At 43.3% G+C, this 17968-nt stretch overlaps 1 protein-coding gene across 3 annotated transcripts in view; it reads right to left on the reverse strand.

Moving 5' to 3' along the window:
• The window catches only part of FNBP1 (formin binding protein 1), a 133218-nt gene that overhangs the window by 68761 nt on the left and 46489 nt on the right, over nucleotides 1-17968 (reverse strand). For all 3 annotated transcript variants that reach the window (XM_040632064.1, XM_040632066.1, XM_040632065.1), the window contains exons 2-4: nucleotides 16520-16635; nucleotides 4129-4185; nucleotides 3301-3448 (exon numbers count right to left, since the gene is read on the reverse strand). In XM_040632064.1, coding sequence (XP_040487998.1) covers nucleotides 3301-3448; nucleotides 4129-4185; nucleotides 16520-16635 — 321 coding nt within the window. The remainder of the gene's footprint in view (nucleotides 1-3300; nucleotides 3449-4128; nucleotides 4186-16519; nucleotides 16636-17968) is intronic.

Below are 17968 nucleotides of genomic sequence, written 5' to 3' on the forward strand. Positions count from 1 at the left end.
CACTGAGTGGAGAGCCTGACGTGGGGCTTGATCCCAGGACCCTAAGATCATGACCTGAGCCAAAGGCAGATGCTTCACCGACTGAGACAACCAGGTGCCCCAAGAACCATCTTTTCAAAAATAAGAACACTCACTAAGCAGAGTCAGAGGAGCCAAAAGGGAAAGCTCTGAAGGAGAGAGATTGGTCCTCATGGTTTGACCTCAAGGAGCACCTTATCTACAGCTAACTGCCCATGAAGACGTTGACACCGTTTAACCTGGCATCCTTCGCTGTAAGTTAAAGCACGTCACTCAATGGAAACAAAAACACGCATGCGAACACACACAGCCCTAAGAGACACCCAGCTCCAGCCCCGGGACGAGCCTGCCCGCATTGCTGCCTCCAGCCTCCTGGTCTGGAGTAAAATGTGTAATGGTCCCCCTCCCCAAGGGGTGCTGTGAAGATGAAACGTAAAGCCTACTAGATATTAGTTAGTATAATCCCTAAAAATGAAGACTTGAGGCCAAACAATTAAATAGCCGATATAATCAGAATAATTTTTAAAGTCACAGTGTATCGACAGACAACATAATGCCACATTATGCAGTCATTCAAAATAATGGTAAATATTATGTAGAAAAAAAGCAAAAATGTTCACGATGCAGTCTATGAAAACACCACAAATACGCATTTACGTACAGATATTCTTTCTTTCTAGAATTTTAAAAGGTTTCCCAATTTCCTAAAATGTCATTTTAATGTAATTACAAAGTGCTTCAAGAGAGCATGGTGTTTGTAGTTCTTCCCAGGAGAACCTCTGACTCAGATGTGTGCTTGTAATTCTCCCTAAAATAAAAGGAACACTACGTATTGCAAGATATTATTTCATGTGTATCTGTATCACCTATAATTTACTCTATAAATTACTATAATTTCTGATAAAAAAAGGAACAGGATTCAAACTACAGATATGACGGACCGTACAAAAGACGCATGATTAGCAGTGAGTGAATAAAACAAAAGGACCCAATCATAACACAAAAAGAAATACAAGGATACTCCCCTAGCGACACAAAGTCTAAGAACGAAATTGAGTCTGAGACTGCTTCTCTCTACTTCCTAATTCTTTCTGCCGCCCTGGCACTCTTCCAGGTGCTTGTGATACGACAGTAGCCAAGAAAATTCTTGCCCTTGAGGAGCTTAATTCTAGTGTGAGATGAAAGAAAACAACCAAGTATATAAAATGTTAGATGCTGGTAAGCACTATGGAAAAACAGTAAAGCAGGGAAGGTGGTGGGAATGAGGAAGGGAAGGAGAGGAGGGACTTGGTCATTTAAAATAAGGTAGACAAGACAGACCTCGAGAAGACGATATTCCTGAGAAGTCCGCAAGTGAGCTCTGCAAATATCTGAGGGAACAGCTTCCAAGGAGAGAATAGCCAATGCAAAGGCCCTGAGGCAGGATCACACACGGGGCGAGATTGAGGAGCAGCAAGGGGGCCATGTGGTTGGAGGAGAGGCATTCGAAAAAGTAACAGGAAGCCAGGTTATATGGGTTCCTATTTCATGATTCATTCCAGAAACAGAATTTATATTCTGTACTAAGGTAAATGCAGAGAGTTCTTGTTTAGGGTGTTGGCTAAATTTCTAAGCTATATGGGTGGATGAAGGTCAGTCAAGAGACACAAAGCACTGAACAAAGAAACAAACAGGAAGAAGGTATAAACTTTGCAAGGTTGAGGGAAGTTCAAGAACCCAGGGAAGCAGTCCAATATCATGGTCAGATTTATTGTATTTACTTTATGATTATATTAGGCATTTGTGCTTCATTCTGAAGTATTCTGTGTCACTGCTTCCTTTCCATCCTAAAAAAGATCTTCTTTAATGAATGGTCTGAAAGATGCTGTCATCTAATTTGGGGCTTACTAGTGCAGGGTTTCTCAGTCTGGGCACTACGGACATTACGGGCCAGGTAATTCTTCATTGAGGAGGCTGTCCTGTGCATTGTAGAATGTTCAACAGTATCTCTGGTTCTACCCACCAGATGCCAATGGCAACCCCCCCACCCCACCCGCCACTAATCCCCTAGACAACCAAAACTATCTCCAGATACTGGCAAGTGTTGCCGGGGTGGGAAGAAAAATTGTGCCCAGTTGAGATCCACAGCTCTAATGTGAATAGATAAAAATTTCATCTCGGTTTATGAACCTGTGTGTGTGTGTGTGTGTGTGTGTGTGTGTGTGTTTTCCCAAACGAACGGGTTGATCTTAAGGCATGTATCTGTTTTTAACTACTAAACATACCCAAAGCCATGTGCTACCTAATTATAGCTTAGAAAGAAGTAAACGTCTCAGATGTTCCAAATACCTGCATGTCTCAGGGCCTTTGCACTGGCTGCTACCTCTATTGCTTGTCCCAGGCAACTCCTCCTCATACTTTGAGTCTTGTTAAAATGTTAGCTGTGAAGGGTCCTGGGAAGCTTCTCCCTGATCCTGAGCACGAGCATGTTAGGTATTCCTATCATCTCCTCCTAGTGCACCTGTACTCATACTTTGTAGCAATAATCACAATTGCAATTAAATAACTATTTTGGTCATTATTATTTAGTATCTCGTTCGTTTCAACAGGAACCCCATCTTCCCTACTGGCTCCTGCAGCTCCAGAGCCCCAGAAGAATTATGGCAGACTCGAACTTAAATGAAAAAAGTATTATCATGGGCCAGATTTCGTACTTTATTACTAACAAATTATGATGCACTGCATAAGCGATCAGAGAACAATGACACAGACCACAGCTTAGAAATAAATCTTTTAGGACGAAACCCTGACTATGAATATACTTGGTGTGAGTGTGCATTTTTCTCCTTTGTTAACAATAAGAGCTATGAAAAGATGATAACAAAGGCAGGAGGAACCAAAAGGGCCTCTTCATTGGATGATGAAGGAGCCAGAGAGCAGAGGAGAGGGAACTGAGAATCAACTTTCTGGCTTTTGAGAACACATTATAAGCATTTACTTTAACCCTATTTATTCCACACCGCATATACTATCTTACATTGCTTACTCCTTTTATGCCTGACATCCGGAAATATATTTAAATTCCTCAAAGGGATTAGTATCCTGGGGGTCCTCAGATAAGTTTCAGTGTCTGAGGGACCCTAGTAAAGACCTAGAAACACCTTCTAAGCACAGGGTCCGTGACTTTTATACAATTCAGTTCAAGACCCACCATCTTATACGATGTATTTAATTTAAAAGCTTCTAGGGATATTCCCATTATCCCTGATCCATCCCTTAGAAGAAAAAACAAATTTTTGTTACCGATTTCCTCTCCTGCTTCAGCTCCTGGACGTAGCGGGCTAACTCCACAGTGATGTTCGAGGTCATGTTCTCGGAGATAACTTCATGCTGCCCAGCATAATCGTTCATTTCGTTCAGGGTGGAAAGGAAGGCTTTACAAGCCGTATACCTACAGAAATGAACACACAGCACTCTTTTTCAAACAAGGCCCTGTCCGTTCTAACACTGTATGTGCTGACAAAATAGTAATTAAAACCACGTTAATGTGCATCGACGTCCCATAGGATCCTGACAGTTCATTACTCATAAGAGTGTTCTAGTCAAAATGGCTCAGAATTAATTACAACTGAAACACTTTGCATTTTGTGATACTGAATCACTCTCTAAGGCAGTATTTGGCTTTGTTAATACCTGGTCCAAATAGGACCCAAATACCGATACATGCTATAGACACAAATGCAATGGATGTTTAGATCTAAATTAGAATACTTTTGGGCCGTCCATGGTAAGGTGCCTAAGTTGCTAACTGAAATAGACATATTTCTCAATGAAAGACACTCCTGATATTACAAAAGTAAATCAAGACTGTGGAATGCATAATCCACACTTCCTGTATTTGCTTAGATTATATTCTAAGCTTTTTCCAATTACCTTAATTGAAACAATCTGGAGTAGGTCTAGTGACTCAGCATAAGTTAGTTGAGTAGGGTTTTTACTGTTCTCGCTGCCAATTTAAAAACTAGCACAGATATGAGTGGGGAATGCAGCTTATTTTTGCAGATTTCCTTTCTCCTTTCCTTCATCATCATCACAACAGGCATAAAGGTATCAGCACCTAATTAAACAGACCTGTATTCTTCTTCCTCCTTCGAGTTCTTTTTAGGTTGGTATTTCTTTGCGAGGTTCCTAAAACAAAAATGCAGACATGTCACCTTCTATTGAAAGATGATTGAGAAATCAGGAATGAAAGATGAAGTCAGTGCTTTTGCATATAAGTTAAAAAAAAATCATAAAATGACCGCAGTTGAAATCCATTTATTTCCTTCCTTTTTTTTTTTTAAAGTCATCTCTACACCCAACATGGGGCTGGAACTCACGACTCCGAGGTCAAGAGTCACATGCTCTTCCCACTGAGCCAGCCCGGCACCCTGCTTCCTTCCATCTTTCTGCGTGGGTGATAAATCTCTGGTTAGGAAGAACTTGCATTGCTTTGGCTCTTTTACCTCAAAGGTAGAGCACATAAGAACACAAAGGGGCACTAGCTGGTGCTAACCTGGCTGTTACAACCTGACTTTAATTGGAGAATATAGACCATGTGCATACACACAGCAGATTTCGTATGTAGCAATGAGCTGAGGGCGAGTTCCCCTCCAGGCTACTGTTCCCTCCTGATTATCTTCACAAGGATCCAAGGAAAGCACGTGGACTACGTCCAAATGTTCAAATTAAAAATCCAAGTGCCAGGCGCCTGGGTGGCGCAGTGGGTTAAGCGTCCGACTCTTGGTTTTGGTCATGATCTCTGGGTCCTGGAATCGAGCCCTGCGTCAGGCTCCGCACTCAGCGGGGAGTCGCTTGGGATTCTCTCCCTCTCCCTCTGCCCCTCCCACTCGTGTTCTCTAAAATAAATAAATAAATCTTAAAAAAAAAAAAAATCCAAGTGCCAAGGGCATGTTATCAAGGCTGTGTGGCTGTTGCCCCAAAGAGCTAATGGAAGGGAAAGGAATTTGGGGGCTGTTCATGCTAAGACATTTAATTAGGAGGACTTTTAACCTCGAGCAAGTTTGCACTGAACGCACTCAGAGGAGACAAAATCACTCACATTTCTCTTCCTAATCTCACCTCTGGGTCAAGAATCCAGATAATCTCTACATTTAACATGCTTAAATTTACACAAAAACCAGGAGGTAAGCCTGAAAGAAGCAAAACTCACATGAGTCCCACCGGCTGATTTCTTGTGGGACCTGACTTTGGTGGCTGTAGTTTAGGGAAATAGCTAGGAGAGGCTGACTAATGGTCCACGGTGGGGGGTCCTCACTTGACCACATCTCAGTATTCACTTCCCTGTTTATCCTGTTTCTATTCCTCTTTCCTAGTACCTACTTTCATTATTTCACATTTTCTTTTACTGCCCTTGAATCTACAGATTCGTCTAGAAAAAAATGTGCCATCATAAGTTTACAATTTTGATCATGGTACATTTTACATACAAAGTAGACATGATTTCATCTCTAACAGGTGTTCCTAGATGATATGAGGCAACGGACTTGAGTACAAAGGACATTGCTCTGGGATGGCATGACCCCAGACAAATGAATGGGCAAGTGTGTGAGTCCAGCTCCTCATCTGTGAGTTCAAGGGGTTCGATGAAATGACCTCTATTGCCCCTTCAAGTTTTCAGAGGGAATATGTAACACCCAACAGAATATTGATTGTTGTGATTTACGATGAAGATATGGGGACACCTCGGTGGCTCAGTCGGTTAAGCATCTGGCTTAGGCTCAGGTCAGGATCCCAGGGTCCTGGGATTGAGTCCTGCATCAGGCTCTCTGATCAGCAGGGAACCTGCTTCTCCCTCTGTCTGCTGCTCCCCCTGCATGTGCTCTCTCTCTCTGACAAGTCAGTAAATAAAATCTTTTAAAAATAAAATAAATAAAATAAAATGAAGATATGAAGGGCACCTGGCTGGCTCAGTGAGTGAAGCATGCAACTCTTGATCTCGGGGTACATGAGTTCAAGCCCCACATTGGGCATAGAGCCGATGTAAAATAATGATAATAATGCTAATAATAATAATAATAATGATATAAAAGTCAAATGAAGACACGAGTATATGACGATTTCAAAATTATAATTAATTTTTAACTATTAATTATAATTAACAACTGATGAAAGGAGAATGTTCCTGCTTGAAGGTTGCTCTTGTGTGACCTACTTTGATAAACCACATCATATTTTCTCTGCTGATACTCTCAATGCATAGTACAGTTTACCTAAGAAATCTAGATCCAAAGAATGCTGAAAAACACCACTTCCTTTAAAAATGTGGCTTAGGGGCGCCTGGCTGGCTCAGTTGGTGGAGCGTGCGACTCTCGATCTCGGGGTTGTGAGGTCAAGCCCCCACAATGGGTATACAGATTACTTAAAAATACAATCTTTTAAACAAACAAACAAATAAATAAATAAACATGACTTAAAGAAAAAAAATAACGCAAAGGAGAGAAATCTTGTTTGTTGAAAGCACAGTACAGGGGCGCCTGGGTGGCTCAGTCGGTTAAGCGTCTGCCTTTGGCTCAGGTCACAATCCCAGAGTCCTGGGATCAAGTCCTACATTGGGCTCCCTGCTCAGTGGGGAGCCTGCTTCTCTGTCCCTCCTCTGGCTGGTGCTTTCTCTCTTTCTCTCAAATACATAAATAAAATCTTCAAAAACATTGATAAAAAAGAAGAAAGCACTGTACAGTTCTTTGAGTTGGTTTACCACAGTCTCTCCTTTAAAAGGTAGATTTAGTAAAAACAGTCCATCCTACTTCCAGGTGGCGGGGATAGAAAGGGGAACGAACACATGGAAAGCAGACGACTATATAACCAATAGGTCCTTTTCCACATATACGTAGAGTAGCATATAAGGGATACTGGAGTATTAAAAAGCCTAGCGGCTGCATGTTAATCTTTTAAATTTATTTTTTGGTAGAGAGGAAGAGGAGCAGGAGGAGGGGCAGAGGGAGAGGGAGAGAGAATCTTAAACACTCTCCATGCCCAGCGAGGAGACCGACGTGGGGCTCGATCTCACGATCCTGAGATCATGACCTGAGCTGAAATCGAGAGTCAGACGTTTAGCCGACTCAGCCCCCCACGCACCTCCCGCATGTGAGATATTTTTAATGCATGGTTTGAAATATTAACCATTTCATAAATGGTTTCCAAAAACCCACTTCATATTTGAAAAAAATAAATTAAAAAAATCAATAAATCCACATTTCATTTCTAGCTTCCAGTCCTAAGCCTTCATAAAAATAACTTAAATTGTATATCCAGTTGAAGGAAACATAGTTTGAATAGAGGCAGGTAAAACCAGCACTCTTTTTAGTTCCTTCGTACCGGTCCAATCCTAAACAGGGTTAAAGACCACGGGGGATATTCTGTTGTGGGTGACAGCCTGCGGAGACCATCACATTGTGACGAATGAGTCTCACTTTGACCACGTTAGCATATAAAGCATTCAAAATGCTTCTTAAAAGCACCAATGAATAATTCACTCTATAAATGCCAGTAGAAAACTAAAAGCTTAAGAGGTCTGGAAGGGAAAATCAGGATTTTTCTCTCAGGGACCACTAGAAAGAAAGATCAACTTTCATTTCCATTCTCTTGGAGATGGGCTTTCTTGCCCCATTTTGTAGGATAAGGTTACTTAAAAACCAAGCAAGAAAATAAACCACAAAGAGCAGCTTTAAATTTATGGGATCTTTCTGAGAAATTTTAAGTCTTTTATATATTAAACTTGCTCTTCAGACAGGCTAATTAAAAGGTAAGAGAAAAATATAATCCTCTCATAAGGATACTGGATTTAAACTTGGTTGATCTGAAGAGCCACAGGGAAGCTTTTAAAAAGGAGATACCTGGGCCCGGTTCCAGGCCCTCTGAAATGGAAGGTCCAGGGTTGGGTCCAGGAATGTTGTGTTTTTTTCTTTCTTTCTCACCACAAGGTTTCCGGATAAAGACAGCAGAATAAAATTCGACCAGGGAATTGTGCTTTCCTAGCAAGAGGTGAGAAGTAAAAGCCAGGACAATTTTCGACAGCAGAAGACAAGCCAATGAAGACAGAAGCATAACTTCAGTCTGCGCACTTTGAGAAGTGGCGACCGCGGTAAGGGACAGGAGATTCCAGGACCACATGGGGGATGCTGCCCCCACCCTCACTGCCGCTTCGGTGGGGTGGGTTAGGAATAAGCCCACAAAACCCTGAAGATCAATTTCGACGATAGTAAACTGAGGGGTGAGTGAGCAGTCAGGGAACAGGAACAGGAAAGCTCTGAGAAGAAGACACGAAAGCCGACCACCCAGGTGCCAGAATTCGGGCAGGAGCAGGGGTCACCACCTGGATCCTCTCTCTCCAGGGATCCAAGCTGGATGCCTGCGGGAGATCATCCCCAACCTAGGCATTCCAAAGGAACAGGAGAAATCTTTGACCTAGCGGAGTAAACTCTCAAACAGAACCTCTAACAAAGTTCCGGAACACACTCAGAGTCTCAAAGACAAAATGTACAAAACGAGGCCCTTTGCCTCACCCTTACCCCATAACGGAGCTCAGAGGGAAAGACCAACAGTACTAGAAGCACGGCCAGGAAGGCTCACCTACCCTCTGTCAGAACCAACAGCAGCACTGGTGCTGCGGCCGTGGGTAAGAAAAGCAGGCTTAGGAAGTGTGTGGGCCTTAACTCATTAAGTCCCCTTAACATCCTTAGAAGGGAGGAATTACTATTTTTTTTTAAGCTGGAGGAGAGGCAGAGGCAGAGGGAGAAGCAGACTTCCCGCTGAGCAGAGAGCCCCATGATGTGGGGCTGGATCCCAGGACCCTGGGATCATGACCTGAGCTGAAGGCAGTTGCTTCACTGACTGAGCCACCCAGGCGCCCCAGTAGGAATTACTATTTTTTTTCTTTAAAGATTTTATTGATTTATTTGACAGAGAGAGACAGCCAGCGAGAGAGGGAACACAAGCAGGGGGAGTGGGAGAGGAAGAAGCAGGCTCCCAGCGGAGGAGCCTGATGTGGGGCTCGATCCCAGAACGCCGGGATCACGCCCTAAGCTGAAGGCAGACGCTTAACGACTGAGCCACCCAGGCACCCCCGGGGGGAATTACTATTATTCACATTTTCCAGATGAAAAAGATGAAGCACAGACAGTATTTGTCCCAAGTTGTGTTACTATTGAACGGAAGAAAAAGAATGCATTCCAGTTACTGGGACTCTAGTGTCTGTTCTCTCAAGCACTTCACTGAACTGCCCATACTAAACATGAGTGAGGTAAAAAGATCTGATATGTAATACAGAAGAAAAGGAGGGAAGGTGGGAAGGAAGGAAGGATGGAGGAAGGAAGGAGAAGAAGGAAGGAAGGAAGAAAGAAGGAAGAAGGAAGGAAGGAAGGAAAAAAGGAAGGAAGGAAGGAGCAAGAGGGGAAGAGGGAGGAAGGGAGGAAGGGAAGAAAGGTAGGTTGGGAGGAAGGAAGGAAAGGAGGGAGGGAGGGAATGACCAAAAACAACAACAACAACAACAACAACAAACAAACAAATCTGGAAAAAAGAAGGAAAAGAAGCAAAAGCAAACTCCTCCAGAATATTTTACACTACAGACAAACTTAATAAAAACACAAAGCCAATGAAGCAAAGAATTCCCAGACCATGGGCTAAATAGACTGCAAAGTTAAGGAAATGAACGAAGAACTAAAGCACACCACTACAGAACTAATAAATAAAGTGGGCTGGATATCAAATTTAACAAAAGAAAGCTCTGAGATAATCAAATAAGGAAAGCAACTAACAAAAGCAGAAAAAAAGATTACCTAAAGAATAAGACGCTTTAACTAAGGAAAACTCATAGCTCTGAAGTATATAAACCCAGTAAGCAGTACAGAAAAAATATTGAGATGTAATGGAAGAAAGTTACTCTGAAATAAATGAAGAATTCAGTCTGTGTATGAACGGCTCTAAGGAAACTGACAAAGAATGGTCAACAACAAGGCTTCGCTTGGTGATGTTATCAAACTGCTAAATGAAACAAAACATTCTCCACGTATATAATCAAACAAGCAAGTCACCTACAAAGACAAAAAAATCTGGCTGGCCCCAGACTTTTCCACCAAAAAAATCAATCAATCAATCAATCAATCAATGCAGCAACAAAGTTTGGAGAGAACGAAAATATGACTGGAAAACAGCCAGGTCAAATTATTATCAAGTATGGGGGCATTTTCAAACAGGAACAAACCCCAGGGATTACTCCACAAACTCTCATTAGGGAGGGAAATATTCATATTTCTCTTGATGCCAAGAAACAAGTGGAGAGGCTGTGGCAGAAGGAATGGTGGTGAGCATACATTTATATTCAAATACAGAATTAAGGGGCACCTGGGTGGCTCAGCTGGTTAAGCATTTGACTCTTGGCTTTGGCTTGGGTCATGATCTCAGGGTCATGGGATCCGGCCCATCATCGGGCTCTGGACTCAGCACAGAGTCTGCTTGAGATTCTCTCTCTCCCTCTGCCCCTCCCCTACCGTGCACATACACACACACACTCTCTAATAAACAAATAAATAAATAAATAAATAAACAAACAAATAAACGCAGAATTAAGACAAATTAACTGTGGGACCGTGTTACAGACCAAATTATATAACTCAACTAGAAGAGGAAGCAAAACATGTAAATATTATTTTCTTTATCTTACTTAGCAGTGAGTCAATTGAGCTTGCTTAAAATTATATACGTGGAGTTAAAAAAAAAAAACAGTAACGACATCCTACAAGTTATTTATAATCTTTCTGCTAAATCTTATAAGAGTTTAATATTTATGGTTCAGCAAATCCTTCAGTTTCATTTGTATCTCTTTTTTATGGTGAAAGTAAATGTAAGTTGAATTCCTTGTATATACAATATGCAATATATTTTATAAAATGGTTTCTACATAGTTACCTTTTATTGACAATGAACTCCAATTAAAAAAAAAAAAAAGAGTTGACCAGGACATGAGTGGTTCATTAAAAGGAAAGTATAAATGGCTCAAATGTATAAAAACAGGCTCAACCTCATCGATAATAAGAGAAACACAAACTAAGGCTCAGACTCTGCAATTTCTACTTATCACATTGGCAAAGATAAGAAAAGCTCAGTACCAAGGAGCGCTGAGGGTCAAGGTAGGTAGCACTGCCCCACGCCCTGGTATGAGCCGTAAGGGTCACAGCCTCAGAGTGGCAACTTGTTGAACTCCACCAGAATCAGAGCACTACTTTTAGGAACTCTGTCTCTAGACAGGCTAGTCCAAGCGATTACTCAAGGTTATGCATTGCAACTTTGTTCCCAGTTGCAAACAATTGGAAACAATCAACACGGCCACCACAAAAATAATGAATCCTCGGAACAATCTCCAGGATGTAGAAAGACAAGGGCACACGGAACTGCTGGGGAAGCAAGGAAGAAAACACACCCTCATTTGCCTGTGTCGGCATAAAATTTCTCGAGAAGGATAAACAAGAGACTGATAACATTTATTGTCCCCAGGGACAAGGTTAAGAGAAGGAGGGACCCTTCACGGTAAACCGTTTTATACCTCTGGCATTATTAATCATACAAATTCATTATCTGGTCATAACAAATAATTTAGCTTCTTAAAAAAATCCAACAGTTGCTAAGGGCAATCAATAGTTGGTTCTCTAATATAGGTCATATGAAATGTTTTAAAATTTTATTAGGAATTTGATCTTACATTGCCTTGAAGAAATAGTAACTATAGCAAGGGTCAGTAAACTTTTCCCGTAAAGGGTCGGATAGTAAGTATTTCAGACTTGCAAGTAGGTCACGCTCAGGTGGTCCCCGTTGCAACTAGTCAATTGTAATTGTTTTCAGAAGCAGCCATAGACAATACATTAATGAATGGATGTGGCCGTGGTTCTATAAAACTTTATTTATAAAACCAGGCAGTGGATGGATTGGGACATAGGCTGTAGATTGCCAACCCCTACACCTACAGAAATCAAAGCCCCAATGATCATCCATTGCTTCTAAAATAAGTTAGCATTATTTTTCCTCTAATGCTGAAAAAAACAAAAATGATTTAATGCCAGAAGTCTCTCCAAAAAGATCATGTTGCTTTTTCAACATCATACTGATATTTCAAGCAAGCATTTGTTGATCGTGCTTCAGTTACCCTGGCCTTTCCATTCCTTGAACATGTTTCCACCTCAGGACCTTTGCACTTGCTGGTTCCTTGGCCTGGAAGAGCTACCCCCCCACCCCAGATCTTGGCATGCCCACCCTCTCTCTTTGTCCTTCGGTTCTCAAGCAACAGGTTTTCCTTGGCCAGTCTAGCTAAGTAACCCCCACCCACCATGGTGTTCTGGCTTTACTTATCTGGGATGATAAATGTTATCTTTAAATGATTCAAATAAATGCTTATTTGCATTTGGGCTGTTTTCCACAGTGAGAAGGTGAGCTCCAAGGTGTCTCATTCATTAGGCTCCCCTGGTACTCTGTTGACACATTGTTGGTTGTTCTGTTTGTTGGTAAGCCCCCATCAGCTCTCACAGCCCCTGGTAAGCCCCCATCAGCTCTCACAGCCCGTGCAAACACACGATTCTCCTTGAAGCAGTGGGGACCAAACATCTTAGACCTGGACCTGTCGATTCACTCTTTCTACAGCTATTTACTGAGAACCTATCATGTATGAGGCACTGTTCCATGCTACCGGAATACAACTCCAAAACCCCTGCCCTTAAGCAGCGTCCATTCCAGCGGGGAGGAGGGGAAGGCAATGAGCAATAAATATGAAACATAAGAAAATTATAAAGAACGGTAGAAAGTTATCAGGGCTATGGAAAAACCATAAAGTACAGCGGGGGGATGAGGTAGGCCTCACTGAGCAGGGGACATCTGAGCCAAGACTTGAAGGGAGGCGAGGCGGTGGGCACGTGGATCAGGGAAGAACATACAGGTGATACGATTATGGGAAGGCGAGCCCTGGGGCGAGAGTGTGCCTGGGGTGTACGAGAAACAGCAAGGAGGTGGGTACGGTTAGAGCAGAGAGGAGGGAGAAGGAGGAAAGAGATGACGTCAGAGAGGTTGGGGGGTATGATCACATAGGGCTTTGTAGGACGTCCACACTAAGCATTCTGGATGTACGGAGTGAAATGGGGAGTTGTCGGCATTTTGAACAGAGTGCCCTGATTTGCTGCTTTGTGGAAAACAGACAGACAAGAGGAGATAAGAAGGGAATAAGGGAAACCAGTTAGAAGTCTCAGTAATAACCCAGGTGAGAGGTGATGGGGACTAGACCACAGTGATCAAGGTGGAGGTCATGAGAAGGGGTCTGATTCTGGGTAAATTTGCAAAGTACAGTCACCGGGACTTCCTGATGGCTTAGACTGGGGACGGGGGTGGAGGAGTGGCAGAGAAAGAGGGGATTTCTGACCTAACAAGGAAGGAGGCAGCTGCCCTCAAGTGCATGGGGGAAAAGCTGGGCCGTGCAGATGCAGATTTAAGTGGACAGATTCGGTTTTGGACCCTTTCTATTTCAGATAGGCTTTAGGAGATAATGCATAATCTGTGTCGGAGTCCAGGACAGAGGTCTAGCTTGGAGGTACATACCTGTGAGCTATGGTCATGTGGATTATTTAAAGCCAGATGAGATCACCAAGGAAATACAGATCCAGAGGGGAAGATGACAGGGATTGGGCACTAGGGCACATCAGGTGAAGAGGCAGGAGGCAAAGGAGGAGCCAGCGAACGGGCTGAGAAGGAGCTCCCAGTGAGGTAGGAAGGAAGCCAGAAGACTGGAATTACAGAGGCCAAGCAAGGAGGGAGCATGCACCCCATCAAAACTGCTGATGGGTCAAGGATAATAATCCCTAGAGAAGAAAGAACTGAGGACGTGGGAGAGAGAACCACTGGGGCTGAGTTCCGGAGCCGGAGGGAGGGGAGACACCAAATGCACAAGAGGGGGGCCTGGATTTAGACAGAAGCATCTCGGGATGGGGGGCACAGAGGCTGAGAGTCTGAGGACGTTTTCTTCTGACTGCTTCAATGTTCTCAGTGATGAAGCAAGCAAGCGGCGAGGACGGGAGAGGAGGTCCTGGGTTTGCAGAAAGGGGAGAAACCGAGTCACTTCAGTGAGTGGAGAAGCAAATCGACAAAAGGATAGAAAGGATGCTTATGTACTGGCGTTGAGGACCCGGCTGAGGGCTCAGTATCAAGGAGGAGAAGACCAGTCTGAAGGGTTAGTAATGGTCTTGAAGGCATTTGTTCAATCACTCCTGATCTTGCCCATCGACTTCTCCCAGCAAGTACAAATTGAGATACCTCTTAGGGATGTAATGAAACAAATGTTAATAGTTAAATCTCTGGGGGTGTCTGGCTGCCTCAGTTGGTGGAACATGCAACTCTTGATCTAGGGGTTGTGTGTTTGAGCCCCATGTTGGACATAGAGCCTACCAAATATATATTTAGATCTCAGGAAAAGTACGTCTCAAGAGATTGCCATCAGAACCCTGACACGGATCCTCTATTTCAAGTTGTGAAACGTGACCCACAAGAGGGTAAAGCAGTCAGTGGAGAGCCATCATACTTTACCCTAAACCCATGTTGGATTTTGTATTCTTTTCCAATAGCTTCCCATTTTGTTCCTTGCATCCTCCATCCCTCACCCAGGATGATGGGAAACGGCAAGAAGCCAGGTGCAATCCAGAGGGGGGGCTAAGAAAGCCCTTTCCCTTCATGACACAGAACCGAGCAGACACTTGCCAAGTGCTGAATTAATGGCATCTAATCACAAACCTCCCGAGGAAAACAAGATGGCGACCAAGTTTCCAGACAAGACGAGTGCAAGCTCATAGAAGAAGAAAGACAACAAACAGATAAATCCATAAGGTGAGACTGTATTTTGGCGAAAGATGTATGTAACCCATTTTCACACGGAAGACATTATGACTAGCAGTGTAGTATTTAGCTAATGAGCACGAAGCAGCCCCCTCCCTGTTGCTACATTCAGGATGTGAGGCTGGTTTACACGCACGGTGCCAGAAATCGATCTGGATTCAGCGAGTCATAAGTTGTTTCATTGAGCAATATGTTTTATGTTTTATTTACTCAATGGAAGCAGAACGTGTCATCCATAAAAACAATCCATATGCACCACTCAGGTGCATATTTATAAACAACACCAGCTCTAGAAGAATCCACCTTCTCGCAGTGACACCTGACACACCCCTTCTGCAGACGCTCTTGGGGTTTGAATGAAATGTTTCTTTTTCTTCTTTTTAAGATTTTTAATTTATTTATGAGAGAGAGAGAGAGTGAGACAGAGCCTGAGGGGGGGGAGAGGGAGAAGCCTGAGCAGGGAGCCCTACGTGGGGCTCGATCCCGGGACCTCAGGATCATGACCTGAGCTGAAGGCAGATGCTTAACCGACTGAGCCACCCAGGTGCCCCGAACGAATGAAATGTTTCTATACCAAAAGTCATCTGGATCTTTAACAAGTCTTAAAACAATGTGCACCAACCAATTCAACCAAACAAGAAATCATTAAAGATTGTGCCTGCCGTGTCAAGTTCCAGCTTCGTCCTACCAACAACTTTCACACATTTTATCGAAAAGCACAAATTTCTTGGATAATTTTGTCATTAAAGATGTAAGCAGTCCAAACACTTTAAGATGCTGCTTTACAGGACTCTTACAGGCTGCTGGACGGAGCGTGGATCCAGAGAAGCATTTTGGAAACCTGTCTACTTAAATCTAAACACCTATGACCCCACAATTCCACTCCTGGGTGTAGACAGACTTTATGTCCCCAAATAGGAGACGAGCAATCGCCTAATGGCAGAGGAACGGGTGAACTGAGGTATACTCACACCCAAATACCAATCACCAGTGAAGAAACAAGCTACCCCCATATACAGCCACATGACTGAATTTTCTAAACATACCGTAGAACAAGAGAAGCCAAATACAAACAGTGCCTAATAAGTGAATACATTCACATGCGGTTCAAAAACAGGCAAGACTGCCCATGTCATTTGAAGGAGAAGAGTGGACAGTCACGGGAGGAGGGTGGTGTGCCGGAAGGGGCGAGGGGGCCTCTGGGGCTGGATGTGCCTGTTTCTCCATCTGGGTGCTGGTGACACGGGGGTGTTCACTTTGTGAAGATTTCTGGGGCTGTACACTTATGATGTGCACTTCTCTCTATATATTATGGTTCAATTAGGAGTTTTCTGGAAAAAAAATAAGTAGCTCCAAAATCCAGAAAATATCCTTCAAAAAAAAAAAAAAAAGCCTAAAGCCAATAACTTAATTTTTATTTTTATTGTTCTAAGAAAATGAATTTTCTATATCAAAAGCAATGGTTTCTATTGAAATGTCACCTTATATAAAAGGCAAAAAAGACATATTTAAAGGATTATACATTCACGGTATAAGTGAAAATACAAACTATCGTTACATCCATTCTGCAGTCAACAAACAACCTTTTTCAATATCAACTTACCTGAGTTGCTTTGCATAGCTGAGTTCGATCTCTGTCCTCTCCTTTACAAATTTGATGTATTTCTCAAGAATGTCAATTCCCCACTGTGTGTGTTTTTCTAAGTTGTCAAATTGATCCTGTTTAAAAAAACAGAGAGAGAGTGCCTTATAATCCTTCTCTGTGATTAATATAATTTCAGTGAACAATTCTCTCAACAATATGTCGCTGGGTAGAGAGCAGTTCTAATATTTTCCATGATTGTACTGGGTGCTTTCCTTGTTGAGCGGTTTTAAATCAACATTACCAAATTTGGTTTGAAAACTGCCTGGGGTACTGAACTCTGACCCATTCGTTCATGTTAGAAACATGGTTTGGGGATATAGTTAACATCCTGGTGCAAAGGAAAATATATTTTCCAGGGTCCGAAAACCGAGAGGTGAAACACTCACATCAACACAGTCGTGCTTGCCAGTACCTTACCTGTTATCTCTGAGTTACTCAAAACAGCTCACTGAAATTCGGGGAAGCAAATGGGAGCAAGAAGGGTTACAAAATACTGCTTTCTTCAAACAGAAAAATAAAATGACTCATGTGGACTTTATTCAAACATTCGAACATTTATCAAACCCACACTGTGTGCCAGGAAAAGAGCCAGGGAACCTACAAGAACAGAAATAGAGCCCCATCTTGCAGAGTGCCTGAAGGTCCCTATACCAGAAGAATGAGAGGATGCTATTTCAGCAACAGCTACTGCAAAGGTGGGGACACATCCAGGAATCTGGGGATGGGGGGACGGGACTTGTCCCTCTGGAGAGAAGGTGGGGGAAGGCTCAAGGGAAGGATGGTGGTGGGTAAGAAACTGGAAAAAGTCCCGGCCCATCACCCCAGGCCTCAAACAAGGTGCAAAGGAGCTTAGCTTCACCAGGGCGTTCAAATGAGCCGCTGAACTTGCAAGGAGAGAGGCACGCCCACAGACATGTTTAGAATCGCCAGGACGTGGAAGTCGGGAGATTGTTCGCTAGTCCAGTGAAAGAAAATGGGAGGAAAGAGGAGGATATACAGACCCGTAACAACTAGAATCAGCTAGTATTAGTGGCCGATTGCATGAGGAGGCTGGAAAGGAATATGAGGGAGAGGCAGGATTCTGGGGGCCTCCCTGCCTCTGGCTCCCGGGACCAGAGAGCCAAGGGGCGGCGGTCTGGGGTGAAGCGACACGTTGCACAAGAGAGTGACATGTCCAGCAGGGAGCTGGAAACACAGATCTATTCGGAGCTCAAAGAGGGAGGCCTGTGAGCTGCTGGATCTGAAGCAGACAAGGATCCAAGGAGGGGGTCGGCAAAGTCAGCTGCAACTCTGCACGGAGTTAGTCAAGAGGGCCTGGCCCCGGAGGGCGAGCCTGGAGAGGCCTGAGAAAGCGAAGGGAGTGTCAGCGCGACATCGCAGGGAAGGGGGAGCTGCCCCGAGAGAGAT

The sequence above is a fragment of the Ursus maritimus genome, unplaced genomic scaffold, assembly GCF_017311325.1.
Source record: "Ursus maritimus isolate PB19 unplaced genomic scaffold, ASM1731132v1 scaffold_17, whole genome shotgun sequence".
Classification (NCBI taxonomy): domain Eukaryota; kingdom Metazoa; phylum Chordata; class Mammalia; order Carnivora; family Ursidae; genus Ursus; species Ursus maritimus.